The 18,416-nt window shown below is 43.3% G+C and overlaps 1 protein-coding gene across 1 annotated transcript in view; it reads left to right on the top strand.

Annotated features, from left to right (window-relative positions):
- LOC139449122 (disks large homolog 1-like) overlaps positions 1–18,416 on the top strand; it is a 346,607-nt gene that overhangs the window by 95,970 nt on the left and 232,221 nt on the right. Inside the window, exon 4 of the mRNA XM_071230606.1 lies at positions 1,026–1,202. Coding sequence (XP_071086707.1) covers positions 1,026–1,202 — 177 coding nt within the window. The remainder of the gene's footprint in view (positions 1–1,025; positions 1,203–18,416) is intronic.

The following is an 18,416-nucleotide window of genomic DNA, read 5'->3' as shown; positions in this document are numbered from 1 at the left end:
ATTCCAGTGATTGACATCATGAGCATCGTTCATGCAACTGCCATACAATCCCATACATCAACCAAGTCAGCAAGCCTGACCACCCGATCCTATTAGTCACCTCTTACAACAAGCATAGTTGCCTTACATGTCCCATTTGCGAGAATGGATTTTAGTGACCTTTACTTCCAAAATAACTGACTACAAATTATCCTGAAGAGTTCTGGTTGAGAGTAGAGGAAATGAGAAGGTGGCTTGTCAGTGTGCAGAAAATCTGTTCTTCCAGTTTAATACCACCAGGGAAATCAGTAAAGAAGAGTACTTGACTGTTTATAGAAATATGTAAATAACAAATTGACAGAATGAAACATTTACCTTCATACAGGTTTTTTTCCCTGTTCTTGTGTGTGAATAAATATTGTTTTACACCACAGAAATGTAGGGAGACTATTGGTCTGGAAATCTTTATTGACAGAAACTATTGTGATAACTATTGATATTGCAAGCAACTATTGCGATAAATATCGATAGTTTTCAGTGTATCATTTTAGATGGATTTTAGTGTTGAATTAAACCTTGGAACTGAAGTTTCCTTTGAATGTGTTAACCATAACAACCAATAAAAAGTAAAGTTTGAGATATGACTGATTTGATTTTTCTTTACCCTAATAATTTAAGAAAAAGAAAATGTCTACCACTAATGATCAAAAGAAAAACAAATTTGAACAGCATTCCTTGTATTTTATTGATATGGTAAATACAATCGAAACTATCGATATTCCTAACCGAAATTGATACTATTGATTGGGAACTGATTTAACAATCGATTTATTGACTTTAAGTGCTTACCAATAGCAATATAGCAATATTTTGATTTATCGTGACATCCCTACAGAAATGCCACTCATGCTACATACAGTAGTTGCAAACTTGTGGTGCAGGTCACCCAGACCATCCTCAGCTCCTTGGGAAGTGTACAACTGAAGAAACAAAAGTGAATTTATTTTGCCATGACAGCTGTGTAATTTGATGCTTTTTGTTTGCAGAAGATGAACTCTCCAGTAGAAGAAGACCTGCCACCACCTCCACCCCCCCTGGAAATGTCGAACACCCGAGCTACGCCAGAGTCTGTCCCAGCCCCCGCAGAGAAACCTGCCCCCATCCACAGCAAAGCCACCACACACACCACCGTCACATACGATGACCGCGACCTCCCGCCACCGGTAAGACAGGGCTGTTTCTTATGGCCAGCCTTTTTGCCTTTTGCTTCAGATTTAAACATTATGGGGTTTTTTCAGAGTGGAGTCAGGGGTTTGCACACTATGCCCAAGTCTCCAAGCAGGGGTAGACTAACTGCTGGCTTGTTGGCCAGTGGTCAGTTAAAATTACAAAGGGCTTGCTGAAACGTAAAGTAGATGGCCCATCTGTCTTGTCAAAATTTTACCCCTTCTCTGTGTATATATATTTTTTGCTGCGTCTTCCATTTAGTTGTAAGCCAATTAGTTTGGAGAACTTGTAAAAGGAGCAAGTCTTGCAAGCAACATAGAAATTTGTTGATAAATCTATCCCTGCTAGTGAACACATCATGTGATATGTCGGTGTCTGAAACGAGGGCGATATGTGTACCTCCTCACATTTTGCAGCCTTTGAAATTCGGTATTTGTATTTGGAGTTTGTAGCTAGTCATGCTTGAATGAGACAAAAATAATGATATTGACATGTAATGCTTTCAGTTGTGTCATTCATACATGGGAGGCAAGGGTGGGTCAGTCGTGGGTCGATTCGCTTTGCAGAGTTGCGTCCCTTGGGCACGCCAGAAACGTATGATTATGGGTTCGAATCCCGGTTCGCCCCAATTATGTTTCTAGGTTGTCAGCACCATACCCGTGCTTATGGGTTTCACCGAAGTGGTAAATGTCTGAGACCTGCATCACTTTGGGCTTTCCTCCCACATTAAGCTGACACGCCGTGATATAACTGGAATATTGTTTAAGGCAGCGTTAAACCCAACTCACTCCCTCAATTCATTCATGGATGATGCACATTGACTATGTGACACAACACTTACCTCAGAACATTGCAACATTTGCACATTAATTTAAAAGCTGTCTCTAGGTTTTGCCCAAACAAAGATTTTCAGATTGGACCAGGTTCTTGATCAGAGTGAATGATATGACACAGAATTTCAACTTAATCACTCAGTGAATGACATATTGAATATTTGAACACATAAGCTTCTCAAGAAGATTTTAACCAAAAGGTTACTTTAAGATTAAACCAGGTTCTGAGAGTGATTTCTAACTTATAACCTTCTAAAGAATGACATATTGAATGATATTCCGACATGGTGAAGCTGCAAGTGATGACACCCATCTTGGCCAACAGTGGGTGTGTTAATGACAATGTGGCCCTGGTTTCTGTTGAATATTAGCTATAACCTCCTCATGCTCCGTACACTCCGTGCTGTTAAGTGTCAGGGCTTTAAAGGTGTGTTGTTTGCATGGGGAAGGTTTGGAGAAGGCTACAGGTAAGTTGAGAGACATAAGTCCCAAAGGAGATTTGTCACCAGGACTGCACCATTTAGTGATGAAGACCACTCTGTCCACGAATAAGCCAAAGATGCCAATTGACCTCTCTGGTTAAATACCTAGTTATCATGAAACATTGAGTACATGATTTTATAAATTATTCATAGGACATTTTCATGATTTTAGTAAATTTTGACGGGACATTTTTATGATTTTAGTAAATATTTAAAAGACAATTTCATGATTTTAGTAATTTTTTACAGGACATTTTCATGATTTTCGAATTTTTTTGAAGGACTTTTGCGTGAATTTAGTAAATACTTTTTGTTCCATGTAATAACTAAAAACTGAAAATATGTGTTGGACATTTTGGATGACAATCAATAACTGACTTGCATGCCGTGGTTATTGAGGTGGACTGTTGTGACTTGATGCTGGCAACATTTTATCGAACATTTTCAGCTTTGTTGGTACAATGATGCCAGAAGATTATTGGTATTTGCATATTTGGCTCGAACAGATAAAGGTATTTTCACTGAAATGCCATCAGGACAACCTATTGACTTTGTACTGTTTGTTTAATGCCCCTGGGTGATGGTTGTAATTAATGTTCCTTGTTTACTTATACCTACCATGATGAGTTGTTAATATTGATATTTGTTAACAACAGCATGCAGATTCTCGATTATCCACCGAAACAGTTTCCATTGGGCATAAAAGGCAAAATAGCAGATAAAGTTATATGAATAGATCACTGAGAATCAGTGACACCAAGAGTTCGCGAAAAGGGTAAGCACGCCCTGCCCTTCTGGTCGTGCCCGCCACTCGCACAATAAGACTGGGTATACCAAATCCAGAAAAACAACATTTTCTTATCACTTAAACTGTGCAGAGTTGCATCCCTAGAAATCTCTGATCGTGGGTTCGAATCCCGGTTCGCCCCGATTATGTTTCTAGGTTTGTCAGCACCATACCCGTGCTCGTGGGTTTCATCGAAGTGGTAAACCTCTGAGATCTGCATCACTTGGGTTTTTCCTTTGATACTCAGCTTACACGCCGTGATTTAACTAACTGGTCACTTATGAGTTAATCTTAAGGTGGATGTAAACGCAAATCGGCCAAATTTACTAATACCATCTTGTCCCATGGACATGCATACTATTACGTATAGGTTGTTGGGACATTAGACTAGTGAAAGTTAACAATACTAATTAATTTGTGCTCTGACATTTTAATTTCCTTTTTTTTATTGCCGTCTTTCTGATATATCTTGCACCATTTATCTGAAGACTTCTCAGAGCCCCATCTGTCAAGGTAGTTGTCAGGACGATGTAACTACAAGATCTGCGCTCTCAAACTGACAATACACTAGATATTGATAGATATCGGTCAGGGAGATCTCCCATAAATTCCAATCCCTAGCAAAGACTGTAATCCAGTGTCTGCGATTCTCATCCCTGCTGCTGCTGTAGACTTCATGCCATTGTCAGAGTCTTCTCTACAGGACATGGCCTGAAGACCGACTCTCAATCAATGTTGTAAATAATAGATGACCCTGCCACCTTGGCTGGTGTACAGGAATTAAGAGAGATCGGGACTGGGTTTTCCCATTCCGGGGCTGGTGATGCCTCAGCCACCCCAGGGACTGATTACTTCCCCAACATCAGCATCCAGATCCAGCAGTCAGATGACAACGCCTTACAGTTCCCGGGAAGCCGCGCCGGCATCAGATCTGGTTTAAAGCCATAGATCGTAGGATAGGAGAGTGTAGATGCAATGAATAGATGTTTGCTGATGAGACATATAGCACCATTCACTCATTCAATGTAAGAGAGAAAGCCTAGATCTGATGATAAGTGTAAAATAGAATGAAATTTGGGTGTGAATCACACTAACTCACTATAAGGGTATACAGATTAAGGTTATAGATCTGATGCAATGAGCAGCTGAAATGTTCATGATGAGCCCTATGAACTCACTCACTCACTCACTCACTATAAGGGTATACAGATTGAGGGTATAGATCTGATGCAATGAGCAGCTGAAATATTCATGATGAGCCCCACTTACTCACTCACTCACTCACTCACTCACTCACTCACTCACTCACTATAAGGGTATACAGATTAAGGTTATAGATCTGATGCAATGAGCAGCTGAAATATTCATGATGAGCCCCACTCACTCACTCACTCACTCACTCACTCACTCACTCACTACAAGGGTATACAGATTGAGGTTATAAATCTGATGCAATGAGCAGCTGAAATATTCATGATGAGCCCTACTCACTCACTCACTCACTCACTCACTCACTCACTCACTCACTCACTCACTCACTCACTCACTCACTCACTCACTCACTCACTCACTCACTCACCCACCCACCCACCTAGTGTAGCCTAGTGGTTAAAGCTTTTGCTTGAAGACCTGGGTTCAATTCCCCACATGGCTACAATGTGTGAAGCCCATTTCTGGTGTCTCTTGCCGTGATATTGCTGGAATCAGAGTAAAACCATACTCACTCATTCAGTAACTCTGTACATGTGTCTGTTTGTGTCGGTGTGTATGTGTCTGTCTGTGTGGCTGTGTGTATGAGTGTGGATGCATGTGCTTGTTGGACTTATTCTGGTTTTATAGTGCCAGGCCACGTAGATACCATGCCACAGTTTAACATGGATATCCCACTCAGACACAGTATACTAACTCCGAGCCGACCAGTCCTTATTTTAGCCCAGGGTAACAACAAGTACCATCTTGTAATGTCTTTTGGAATGATGCAGCCAGGGATCAAACCACTAACCTTCCGCTCTCCGGGCAGACACTCTACCTACTGGACCAGGGAGGCGGTCTTAATGTGGTATGGTAGATATGAGGACCCATGCCCAAGGATGATTATGGGTTAAAGACTGTGTCAAGATTTCATTCAGTGTTACAGGGGGGCACAGGTGGCCCAGATGTCTATGGCGCTGCGATTCGCTGTGCAGAGTTGTGTCCTTTGGGTTCGCCAGAAACCTATGATTTTGGGTTCAAATCTCGGTTCACGTGAGTTTCACCGAAGTGGTAAATGTCAGACCTGCATCACTTCAGGCTTTCCTCCCCCTATAAGCTGACACGCCGCGAGTTAACTGGAATAATGTTAAAAGCGGCGTTAAACCCAACTAACTCACTCATTCAGTATTACAGGCCTACGGTCTAAAGTACATGTGAACATAATATAAGGTTCAGGTACAAATTTAAAATAAAAATTCTATTTGGTTTTATGTTTTAGCTGGATGCTCATGTCGGCCTACCACATACAATGTTTTTTGCTATAATGTTATGAAGAAAAGTATTAAGTGGGAAGTGTCCACATCGCGTCTCGATTTCCTCCCAGTGTTCTGATGTGACTGATATGGTGTTAGAAGTAGTGCTGGCACTATCAGACACTGTTATTGAGCATCCATTGTGTGTTGCAACAAATGGAAGGTGACAAGGCAACCCAAGAGCATGCAATATGATAATACCTCAGGTGATGCCATTCCTGATAATAAATATCTTGTTTCCAGCTCATTAAGCCAACTCATGTGCCGTCATTCACTCGTTGGTATGGCAACAGAAATCTGATCAAATTAAAAATAGTTGTTGTTTAAGGGATGTATATAGCCTTGTATACTTGAAAGTTATGTTTGTCCAGATGATAGACAGTCAGATTTAATGATATTATGAAATGTGAAACCAAATCAGAGTACTTGTTATCTGTTTAATGTTAGGGGATGATGGTTGTTTTAAGCCTTAGAAGCAATAAATGATGGGGTCGAATCCCATTTGTTGCCCTTGGTTAGTTAGTACCATAACCATGCTTGAGGGTTTGACTGCAGTGGTAAATGTCTGAGACATGCATTACTTCAGGCTTTCCTCACATATTAAGCTGACAAGCCATGATATATATGAAATACTGTTTAAATCGGCGTTAAACCCACCTCCCAATCACTCACCATGTCTACAACCTGCCAAAGAGTCTTGCTGATTTGGTTGATGCATGTCATCGTGTCCCAATTGCGTAGATTGATGCTCATGATGTCAATCACTGGATTGTCTGGTCCAGACTTGATTGTTTACAGACCGCCGTCATATAGCTGGAATGTTGCTGAGTGCGGTGTCATACAACAAACGAACAAACAAAATACAGTGATGTCCACATGTGACCACATGATTTTCATTTTGATTGGTTCAAGCTTGTACGATAAGGATGGAGTACGCATTGTTTGAAATTGAGAATTAAAGTATGTCGTCCTCGTCATAGCCCTAGTTAAAAGGGACATGGGAATTAGGACCAAACTGTGTTTCATGAAATATCCCAGGCTGAGTTTGGGCCTGTTCAAGTCCATACCTGTGAAGATCCGGGGTAGAATAGGTCTTCAGCAACCCATGCTTGCCGTAAAAGGTGACTATCCTTGTCAAGTAATGAAATAAAAGCACTATATCGGGATACGTATTGTATCTAGACGCACCATATCGTTATACCTCTGAAGTCTATCATCAACTCCTAAATAAAAGTAGAAAAAATATATATCTGTGTGGGTGTGTTTAACCAAACAGTAAATGTCTACGACCACTTAAGTTGGGTAAAAGGCGACTTACGGGATCGGGTGGTCAGGCTCGCTGACTTGGTTGATGCAATTGCTTGGGTCGATGCTCATGATGGTCAATCACTGGATTGTTTGGTCTGATTATTTACAGACCGTCGTAATATAGCTGGAATATTTCTGAGTGCGGCGTAAAATAACAAACCAACCAAGGGTGCCATGTTATAACCCCCATGTACAAAGGGAAAATTTAAGTGAGACCCAAGGTTCCAACACCATTGGAGAAGACGTCAGGGACACAGGAACCCCTTAAATTTCAAACACTGCAATACGATCCACATAATAAGCTGTAATTCTGGGAGTCCCTTTAAAAAATCATGATTGATTATCACAGAAGAAATCACCAATGATTGATGTGGTCCTAGTTTTCTTCTCCTTGTTATTTTATCACCTGCAAGGATATAAAACATTGTGACAAGCAACAATGTCAAGAGCCTTTCTTGCTTGACTTGTGCAGTTAGAACAAGATCCATCTTTAGGCAGCCTTATCTATTTGTCAGAACACCACTACCCTATCAACAGTGATATATTTGCCCCTTCTACCGACTTGCTCCAGGACCATAAACTACTCCTGATTTTAACATGATGCAGTGAAATATTACCGCCTGTTGTGTAAACGCTAATTCATTCATTCCTTTTCACCTCCCGTTATGAAGTAACAGTTTTGAGAATCACTTTGTGTCTTGGGTCTTTCAACCTCACATGGGGGCGTTCGGGCCCAGTGGTTAAAGCATTCGCTCGTCTTGCTGAAGACCCGGGTTTGTTTCTCGACATGGGTACAATGTGTGAAGCCCATTGCTGGTGTCCGCAGCCATGATATTGCTAAAAGCGGCGTAAAACCACTCTCACTCACTCACTCACTCACTCACTCACTCACTCACTCACTCACTCACTCACTCACTCACTCACTCACTCACTCACTCGCTGTTTGTATCTGTTGTAGAATCCACTGAAGCCTGTTTTGTTGCAGGTATTTTAACATGGAAATTGAAACTGGCAAACTCAAATCACTAGTGCATAACAGGGTGGCTTGAAAAACCTTGACTTCCAACGGAAGAGTTGTCCTGTCATCACGTACATCTACTCAGTTGGGTCGCTCTAATTCGTCCTTTGCCCTACCAACCGAGGAACTTCTCATTGGTTGGAAAATGTTTTGCAATATGTTGGCAATTGGTTCAGTGAGAGAGGGGTTGGATGAGGGAGTGAATGTGTGGTTGGTTGTGTGAGTGAAGGAGTGTGTGGTTGGTTGGGGGAAGGGGTGGTTGGATGGATGAGGGAGTGTGTGGTTGGGGGAGGGAGTGAATGAGTGGTTGGTTGGGTGAGTGAAGGAGTGTGGTTGGTTGGTTGTGTGAGGGAGTGAGTGAGTGGTTGGTTTGGTGAGTGAAGGAGTGTGGTTGGTTGGTTGGGTGAGGGAGTGAGTGAGTGGTTGGTTTGGTGAGTGAAGGAGTGTGTGGTTGGTTGGTGGAGGGGGTGGTTGGATGGATGAGGGAGTGTGTGGTTGGGGGAGGGAGTGAATGAGTGGTTGGTTGGGTGAGGGAGTGATTGAGTGGTTGGTTTGGTGAGTGAAGGAGTGTGGTTGGTTGGTTGGGTGAGGGAGTGAGTGAGTGGTTGGTTTGGTGAGTGAAGGAGTGTGGTTGGTTGGTTGGGTGAGGGAGTGAGTGAGTGGTTGGTTTGGTGAGTGAAGGAGTGTGTGGTTGGTTGTGTGAGGGGATGGTTGGATGGATGAGGGAGTGTGTGGTTGTGTGAGTGAGTGTGTGAGTGAGTGGTTGGTTGGGTGAGTGAAGGAGTGTGGTTGGTTGGTTGGGTGAGGGAGTGAGTGAGTGGTTGGTTTGGTGAGTGAAGGAGTGTGGTTGGTTGGTTGGGTGAGGGAGTGAGTGAGTGGTTGGTTTGGTGAGTGAAGGAGTGTGTGGTTGGTTGGGTGAGGGGGTGGTTGGATGGATGAGGGAGTGTGTGGTTGGGGGAGGGAGTGAATGAGTGGTTGGTTGGGTGAGGGAGTGATTGAGTGGTTGGTTTGGTGAGTGAAGGAGTGTGGTTGGTTTGGTGAGTGAAGGAGTGTGTTTGGTTGGTTGGGTGAGGGGATGGTTGGATGGATGAGGGAGTGTGTGGTTGTGTGAGTGAGTGTGTGAGTGAGTGGTTGGTTGGGTGAGTGAAAGAGTGTGGTTAGTTGGTTGTGTGAGGGAGTGGCTGGTTGTGTGAAGGAGTGAGGGAGTGAGTGGTTGGTTGGGTGAGTGAAGGAGTGTGGTCGGCTGGTTTGGTGAGTCAGTGGTTGGATGGATAAGGGAGTGTGTGGTTGTGTGATGGAGTGAATGAATGGTTGGTAGAGTAAGGGAGTGAATGATTGGTTTAACACCACCATGAACAGTCATTAAATTACATCTTTGGGTAAACCCACAGGCACAGGTATGGAACTGATAAGCCCAGGATCTTGTATTGGAACCCATGATCAGTGGAACCTGGTGTTACAAAGGGAAGCAACTCTGTGTACAAATGAACATGTTCACCATTCAGCCTGGTTTCAACTGTGAAGTGCAAACAGATTAACCTCCTTGTATTAATAACAGCTGGATATGAAGCTAATGTCTGTGGCCCTCAGCTGCATTGCTTGCACAATGTAATTAACATTTGAAATATTGGCACAAACACTCATATTAATATGAATTTAGTATTAGGATTCAGTTTATGGATGCAATCATTTCTTTCATGTTACTGCCTTTAAAATTGGAATTGTATTGCAAATTAAATGAGATATGTTTAATAGAATGCAATTAGTTTCATGAAATGTTGCCAATGCCGTGTGTCATTCATCTATTTAAAGCAGATGGCCTCTGAAACAAGACTTGGTAGCTACTAGAAGACTCCATTTTGGTTGTCAATGAAGATAACTGTTACTGGATTTTCCTAATTATTGGAAAGTTTTATGTTTTCAACTTAGTTTCCGTTCTCTTTGAGATTATTCAGTCACATGAATGCATTGCATTCAGTTGTACGAGCTATTATCTGATTGATTTTCAGTCATATTGGTCGAAGTGAATCAAGGGAGGTAACTCTAACATTCTTACTGCTCTACTTCAAGCACATCCATGGTTATGCCATGAAATGCTTCTTCCATTCTTGCTCCATATTCCGTGAAACTCCGTGAAGATATTTGACCTAAATTTCAATTTTAATTATTTGTTTATGTGACATGCATGTCAGAATATAGGCTTCAGGCAGGAGGGAATGCTTTTGTTAAATGATAATACGTGTATCAGAAATTGTTGTTATTGCTCAGATATTATAAGTTCTTTTGTTTCTTTTTGTGTGTTTGTGTGTGAGGGGACCTTTTTTATCAATCTCAATCAACTATAGCGACAGCCTTTTTCTGGTGCCCCCACAGCAAGAATATTGTTAAAAGCTGTGTAAAACTTCACTCACTCACTCACCCCACTCACTTACTCACTCACTAACCTCTTCACTCACTCACTCACTCACTCACTCCCTCACTCCCTCTCTCTGAATCAAGAACAGAGAATATTTTGAGTTTGTAGATGTGTCAGTGATGCATTATGCCTCTTTGTATATATGTATTTACGTGTTTATCGGGGACTTGAGTTTTACATAAATTGAAATCATTTCTCAAACAGAGGAAGCTGATGTAAACTCAGATGTTAGCTCAGTCAGTGATGAAATCGTTGAGTGTCATGTCATAAGGATTCTTATAACCTAACACAAGAGAGTCTGTCAGGTATTGAATTTTTTGAGAGCCCATGTTGACATCAAGAGCTGCTACAGTTGATGACTGGGGATTCCCCATCAGAATAAGGGTCACCAGTAACCTATGCTTGTCGTTAGAGGCGACTAATTAGATTGGATAGCTCAGTGGCTTGGTTCGTTGCAAGTCAGTGTATCTCGGGACCGCCTCCCTGGTCTAGTGGTAGAGGTCCAGGGTTCGATCCCTGGATGCATCCTACCAACAGCAAGATATGGTATTTGTTGTTTCCCTGCCTGGCGCTCGGCATTAAGGGGCTAAAACAAGGACCGGTCAGTCAAGAGTTAGTATACTGTGTCTGAGTGGGGTATTCATACAACAGCATTAAGATGTGGTATTTGTTGTTTCCCTGCCTGGTGCTCGGCATTAAGGGGCTAAAACAAGGACCGGTCAGTCAAGAGTTAGTATACTGTGTCTGAGTGGGGTATTCATACAACAGCATTACGATATGGTATTTGTTGTTTCCCTGCCTGGCGCTTGGCATTAAGGGGCTAAAACAAGGACTGGTCAGTCAAGAGTTAGTATACTGTGTCTGAGTGGGGTATTCATACAACAGCATTACGATATGGTATTTGTTGTTTCCCTGCCTGGCGCTCGGCATTCAGGGGCTAAAACAAGGACTGGTCAGTCAAGAGTTAGTATACTGTGTCTGAGTGGGGTATTCATACAACAGCATTACGATATGGTATTTGTTGTTTCCCTGCCTGGTGCTTGGCATTAAGGGGCTAAAACAAGGACTGGTCAGCCAGAGTAAGTATACTGTGTCTGAGGGGGGTATTCATACGTATTCATTCGTACACCATATCCCAATTGCCTGGATCGATGCTTGGTTATGAATCACTGGATTGTCTGGTCCAGACTCAATTACTTACAGGTGGGCGTCTCTGATTGAATGTTACAGAGCGCAGCCTCGGACAACAAACAAACAGACTACTGCGTATTTGATGATGAGTCATGACATTATTACCACAGAAGGGAATAATTGTTAATATCAGACCCAATCAGTCCTATACTTCATAGCATTGCCACAAGCTGTAAATTGAGCACAGGAATATGTTACTAGGCAACCATTTATTAAGAGGAAGTTGATATCATTACAGCTGTAAGTAATATTCTTCAAGATGACAATAATTGCACAATTTGAGATTTCTGATTTTGTGGTTTTGGTTGTTGAGTCAAGAATGATAAACACGTCTGCTTGTTATTACGATGTAACTGATTATTTGGGTTCGGGTATTAATATGGATTTGAAGAATTCTCATGTTAAACCGTCAAAATATGATTAAATGTTCCATAGCTTTTAGGGAAGAAATTCAACAAATAGTTCAGTACATGTTGAGACATACTGAGTATTTCTCCATCTCCTGTAAACAATCTTATTGTGAGAGTGTGAAGCCCATTTCTGGTGTCCCCCGCCATGATATTGCTGGAATATTGGAATATAAGCGGCGTAAAATCAAACTCACTCACTCCCTCACTTATTGTGAGAATGTTGACTTCCTCAAAGAGATTCCTCTGGGTTATAACTGGTCTTCAGCAACCCATGTTTGTTGAAAGGGGTTACTAACGTGATCAGGTTGCCAGCTTTCGCTGACTTTGTTGATGCATTTCATCATATCCTCAATTATGTGGATAGATGTTCATGATGTAAATCACTGGATTGTCTGGTCCAGACTTGATTATATTCAGACCACCATCATATGGCAATATTTCTGAGTGCAGCTTGATACAACAAAGGAAATCCTTAAGAGATTCTTGTATTAAACAAATCTGTGTTTGCAATAGTTCATAAAGCGTTGTGGATCAGAGGTTTAAGTATGTCAAGAGTCTGTATGTGACGATTAGGGTTGTTATTTATTGACCTGAACAGGAAAATCCTGAAAATTGTATTTTGTTAGATGAAAAAATTTGCAGGAAACATGTTCCAGGTGAAGATAGTTCCCTGCTCATGGGGGCGGTCGGGTAGCTTAGTGGTTAAAGCGTTCGTTCCTCACGCCGAAGACCCGGGTTGGAATCCTGACATGGGTACAATGTGTGAAGCCCATTTCTGGTGTACCTCGTCTCGATATTGCTGAAATATTGCTAAAAGTGGTGTAAAACCACACTCACTCACTCACTCACTCACTCATGCTTGTTGTAAAACTCCAATTGGGTGGTGTCACTGGTTTACCTCATCCAGACATGGTAACTTCCAGGCCGCTATTAAATAGCAGAATATTGCTGCACTCACTCACTCACTCACTCACTCACTCACTCACTCTTCGCACCCACACCACACACCACCACCCCATACCCACACCCACACCCACACATCTCACACACACACACCCCTCTCAGACCTGTTCTCGACCCCAACCCCAAACTACTACCACCCCTATCTACATACTCGCTCACCCACCCACACGTTTACAGTGTAGCTGTACACACACCGATATTATCAGTGGAGGTTTAGTCACTGGCAAGCTGTCAGTTTCAGTGGAGGCTATTTCAGTATCAATCTGTCGTCATGAATTAGTGATGAGCACACAAATAGTAGGTCGATTACTTCATGGTATATCACACAGTGTCCTGATCCCTTCTCACCTCGCAAACACTCACACAAGCCAGCAGGGCCCACTGATCACGGACACCATCACAAGTAATCACCATTCCTAATTCGTTTGAGATTTCCCGTTTTATGTGCTCTGTGAATTGTGTAGCAGTGAGTTAATGATTTAAGGCCACTTCAAACAGGGTTCAAGTTTAATGTTGGAGAAACCCTTCTTACGTTTTTGGTTTGTTGTTTTACGCTACACTCAGCAATATTCCAGCTATATGACGACAGTCTGTAAATAATCGAGTCTGGACCAGACAATCCAGTGATTTACATCATGAACATTGTCCACGCAATTGGGATTCATGACGTGCATCAACCAAGTTAGCGAGCCTGACCACCCGATCCCGTTAGTCACCTTTTACCCAACTTAAGCGGTCATAGACATTTACTGTTTGGTTAAACACACCCACACAGATATATATTTTTTCTACTTTTATTTAGGAGCTGATGATAGACTTCAGAAGTGTAACGATATAGTGGGTCGCGATACAATACGTATCCCGATACGGTACTTTTATTTCATTACTTGACAAGGATAGTCACCTTTTACGGCAAGCATGGGTTGCTGAAGACCTATTCTACCCCGGATCTTCACAGGTATGGACTTGAACAGAGGTGTAACGATATAGTGGGTCGCGATAGAATACGTATTCTGATACAGTACTTTTATTTCATTACTTGATATTCTTTCATTTTGCAGCTGAATCACAATCCTGAATCATTTGTTTTCAAATTTCAGAAATGGAAGATAGGATATTGTAGTTCAAAAACATATAAAGGCCAAAGGGCACTGTGAATGTTGTGCTATTTATAGCCAACCTGGGAATACCAGAGAATCTGCGGAAGCTGGTTGTGGAACAGTTTTTACACTTGTAATGTATCCTATGTACTGTGATACAGGGGTTGTAATTCAATGCATACATTGTGGGCCACGTATCAGGATACAATACCGTATCGCTGTATCGTTACACCACTAATAGACTTTCAGGTTTTTATTTCGGGTTTTTGTTTCTTTTTTTTAACATCAGGCTGGTCAATATTGAAACTATACACTGCCTGTAAATAAAGCAGGATTCCGGGTCACCTGCAACTAGGTACTTTTTGTTGTTGGAAATTTGGTATCAATATATCGCAGCAAAGTGTCACTGTGCGTGTGTGCTTGTGCGTGTGCGTGTGCTTGTGCTTGTGCTTGCGTGTGCGGGAGCATCTGCGTGCGTGCGTGCGTGTGTGTGTGATTGCATGTTCTCTGGGAACATTTGATGATTACAACCACTGTATTGTCTGGTCCATTAATACTCACTCACTCACTCACCCCCTCTCACTCACTCATCCCCTCTCACTCACTCACTCACTCACTCACTCAACCCCTCTCACTCACTCATCCCCTCTCACTCACTCACTCACTCACCCCCTCTCACTCACTCATCCCCTCTCACTCACTCACTCACTCATCCCCTCTCACTCACTCACTCACTCACCCCCTCTCACTCACTCATCCCCTCTCACTCACTCACTCACTCATCCCCTCTCACTCACTCATCCCCTCTCACTCACTCACTCACTCACTCACTCACCCCCTCTCACTCACTCATCCCCTCTCACTCACTCACTCACTCACTCACCCCCTCTCACTCACTCATCCCCTCTCACTCACTCACTCACTCACTCACTCACCCCCTCTCACTCTCTCATCCCCTCTCACTCACTCACTCACTCACTCACTCACCCCCTCTCACTCACTCATCCCCTCTCACTCACTCACTCACTCACTCACTCACCCCCTCTCACTCACTCATCCCCTCTCACTCATCCCCTCTCACTCACTCACTCACTCACTCACTCACTCACTCACTCACTCACTCATCCCCTCTCACTCACTCACTCACTCACTCATCCCCTCTCACTCACTCATCCCCTCTCACTCACTCACTCACTCACCCCCTCTCACTCACTCATCCCCTCTCACTCACTCACTCACTCATCCCCTCTCACTCACTCACTCACTCACTCACCCCTTCTCACTCACTCACTCACTCACTCACTCCTTCTCACTCACTCACTCACTCACTCACTCACTCCTTCTCACTCACTCACTCACTCACTCACTCACTCACTCACCCCTTCTCAATCAATCACTCACTCACTCACTCACTCACTCACTCACTCACCCCTTCTCACTCACTCACTCACTCACTCACTCACCCCTTCTCACTCACTCACTCACTCACCCCCTCTCACTCACTCACTCACTCACTCACCCCTTCTCACTCACTCACTCACTCATCCCCTCTCACTCACTCACTCAACCCCTCACACTCACTCACTCAACCCCTCACACTCACTCACTCACCCCCTCACTCACTCACTCATTCATTCACTCACTCATTCATTCTCACCCTCACTCATCCCACCACTCACTCACTCACCCCTCACTTGCTCACCCCACCACTTCACCGCGTCATACCAAAAGATGTTAAAAGATGATACTTGTTGTTACTTTGTCTGGCGCTCGTCATTAAGGGGCTAAAACAAGGACTGGTCGGCTTGGAGTCAGTATACTGTGTCTGAGTGGGGTATTCATGTTAAACTGCTGTGAGCTAGTACTATAAATCGGCATCAGTCCGGAATAGTACAAGCAGCCACACAAACACACACACGTACATTCACGTCGCTATATAAGAGCAATAATCTTGGACACGACTTTAAACCCCATTTCACCTCACCTCACCTCACCTCACCCCATCCTACCACCACTTACTCACTCAACCCCTTCACCCCCTCACTCTCTCACTCACTCACTCACTCACTCACTCACCCCCTCACTCACTCACCCCACCACCCACTCACTCACTCACCCCCTCTCTCACTCACTCTCACTCACCCCCTCACTCACTCACCCCACCACCCACTCACTCAGTCACTCACCCCCTCACTCACTCACTCACTCACTCTCACTCACCCCACCACTCACTCACCCCCTAACTCACTCACTCACTCACCCCACCACCACTTACTCCTTCAACCCACTCACTCACTCACTCACTCCACCACTCTCACTCACCCCACCACCACTTACACCTTCAACCCCCTCACTCACTCACTCACTCACTCACTCACTCGACCCACCACCACTTACTCCTTCACCCCCTCACTCCTTCACTCACTCTCCCCACCACCACTTACTCACTCACCCCCTCACTCCTTCACTCACTCACCCCACTTACTCCTTCACCCCCTCACTCCTTCACTCACTCTCCCCACCACCACTTACACCTTCAACCCCCTCACTCACTCACTCACTCACTCACTCACTCCACCACTCACTCACTCACTCACCCCACTTACTCCTTCAACCCACTCACTCACTCACTCGACCCACCACCACTTACTCCTTCACCCCCTCACTCCTTCACTCACTCTCCCCACCACCACTTACTCACAGTCACCCCCTCACTCCTTCACTCACTCACCCCACTTACTCCTTCAACCCCCTCACTCAATCACTCACTCTCCCCACCACCACTTACTCCTTCAACCCCCTCACTCACTCACTCACTCACTCTCCCCACCACCACTTACTCCTTCAACCCCCTCACTCACTCACTCACTCACCTCACCACCACTTACTCACTCACTGGTTCAAATTAGGAAGTACCCGGCATCAGTCTGAAGATAGGGATTTATGAAAGTTAACTTTCAACATACAAATGTCTTCCTATGAGAGAGAAAAATATGCTCTGCTTGAAACTGATCTTTATGAACTTTGAATATCACAGAATCCAGCAAAGTGCAGCTCAAACATAAAAAATCTAATTAGAATTGATATTCAATCCCTTCTTAACTTTATTTCTAAAAGCAAACAACAAACTCATTTTAACCCCGGATTAATTTTTTTTAAATTCTTGCAAATTGATAAGTATTGAATTTGAGGAAAGATAAATTCCTTGTTGCTGTTGCTGGAGATGCATTGTGGGTATATATGTTCATCTTCATCCTCCATGGCACGGATGTAGGGAAATAAATAACCCCGTTTTCAAAGCCATCAAACTTTCCACGCTGAACAGCTTACTAGACGTTCAAATATGGCAATTAATCAGACAGAAAAAAATGTAGGTTTTGGTGCATTACAGCGATTGTGGAAATTGTTGAACGTGCGATGTGAATGAGTTACTTGATACATGAATCCATGGAGTAATCAGAAAGAAAAAAATGTAAATTTTGATGCAATTCGGCGATAACCGTAAGTGGGACCGGTGTGAATGATGGGGTCTCGTGCTTCGTTTGGGAGCGCTCGGATACTGGAGACAAATTTGATCAATCCTGTCACTTTCTGTCTGCTGGTTGCCGAATCTGTGTCTGCGTCTGCTTGATTTCCCTGCATCGTGACATCAGAATGCAGTTGTCTTCGGGAGTGTGGAATTACATGAATTATAAACATCGCGTAATCTGGTCCTATTTTTAACTTTCTTCACAAAGCACTTTTTGGTGATGGTGGATCGTCGCCAAAAAATGAAGATTACTTTTGACATTTGATTCTGGAGATATTAATCATGTTCAACCAGAATAAAGTTACTTTGATGAACTACGTGGACGCCCAGTATTGTGAAATTTCGGCTGGCGCCAGTGGGGCTATGTGAGCTGAATAGATCCCTGGCGTCTTAGAAGATGATCAAACAATGGTGATCGGGTGGTCACAATGGCCTTGTGGTTGGTTGGTTGGTTTGTTGGTTTGTTGGTTTGGTTTGTTATTTTATTCGGCAATATTCCAGCTATATGACGGCGGTCTGTAAATAATCGAGTCTGGGCCAGACAATCCAGTGATTAATATCATGAGCATCTATGCACACAATTGGGATCGATGACATGCATCAACCAAGTCAGCGAGCCTGACCACCCGATCCCCTTAGTCGCCTTTTAAGACAAGCATAGTTGCCTTT

This window comes from Haliotis cracherodii, unplaced genomic scaffold (genome assembly GCF_022045235.1).
Source record: "Haliotis cracherodii isolate W230 unplaced genomic scaffold, xgHalCrac1.p SCAF_7, whole genome shotgun sequence".
Classification (NCBI taxonomy): domain Eukaryota; kingdom Metazoa; phylum Mollusca; class Gastropoda; order Lepetellida; family Haliotidae; genus Haliotis; species Haliotis cracherodii.
Note: the sequence above shows the minus strand (reverse complement) of the source record. Positions and strands in the feature narration are given on the sequence as shown.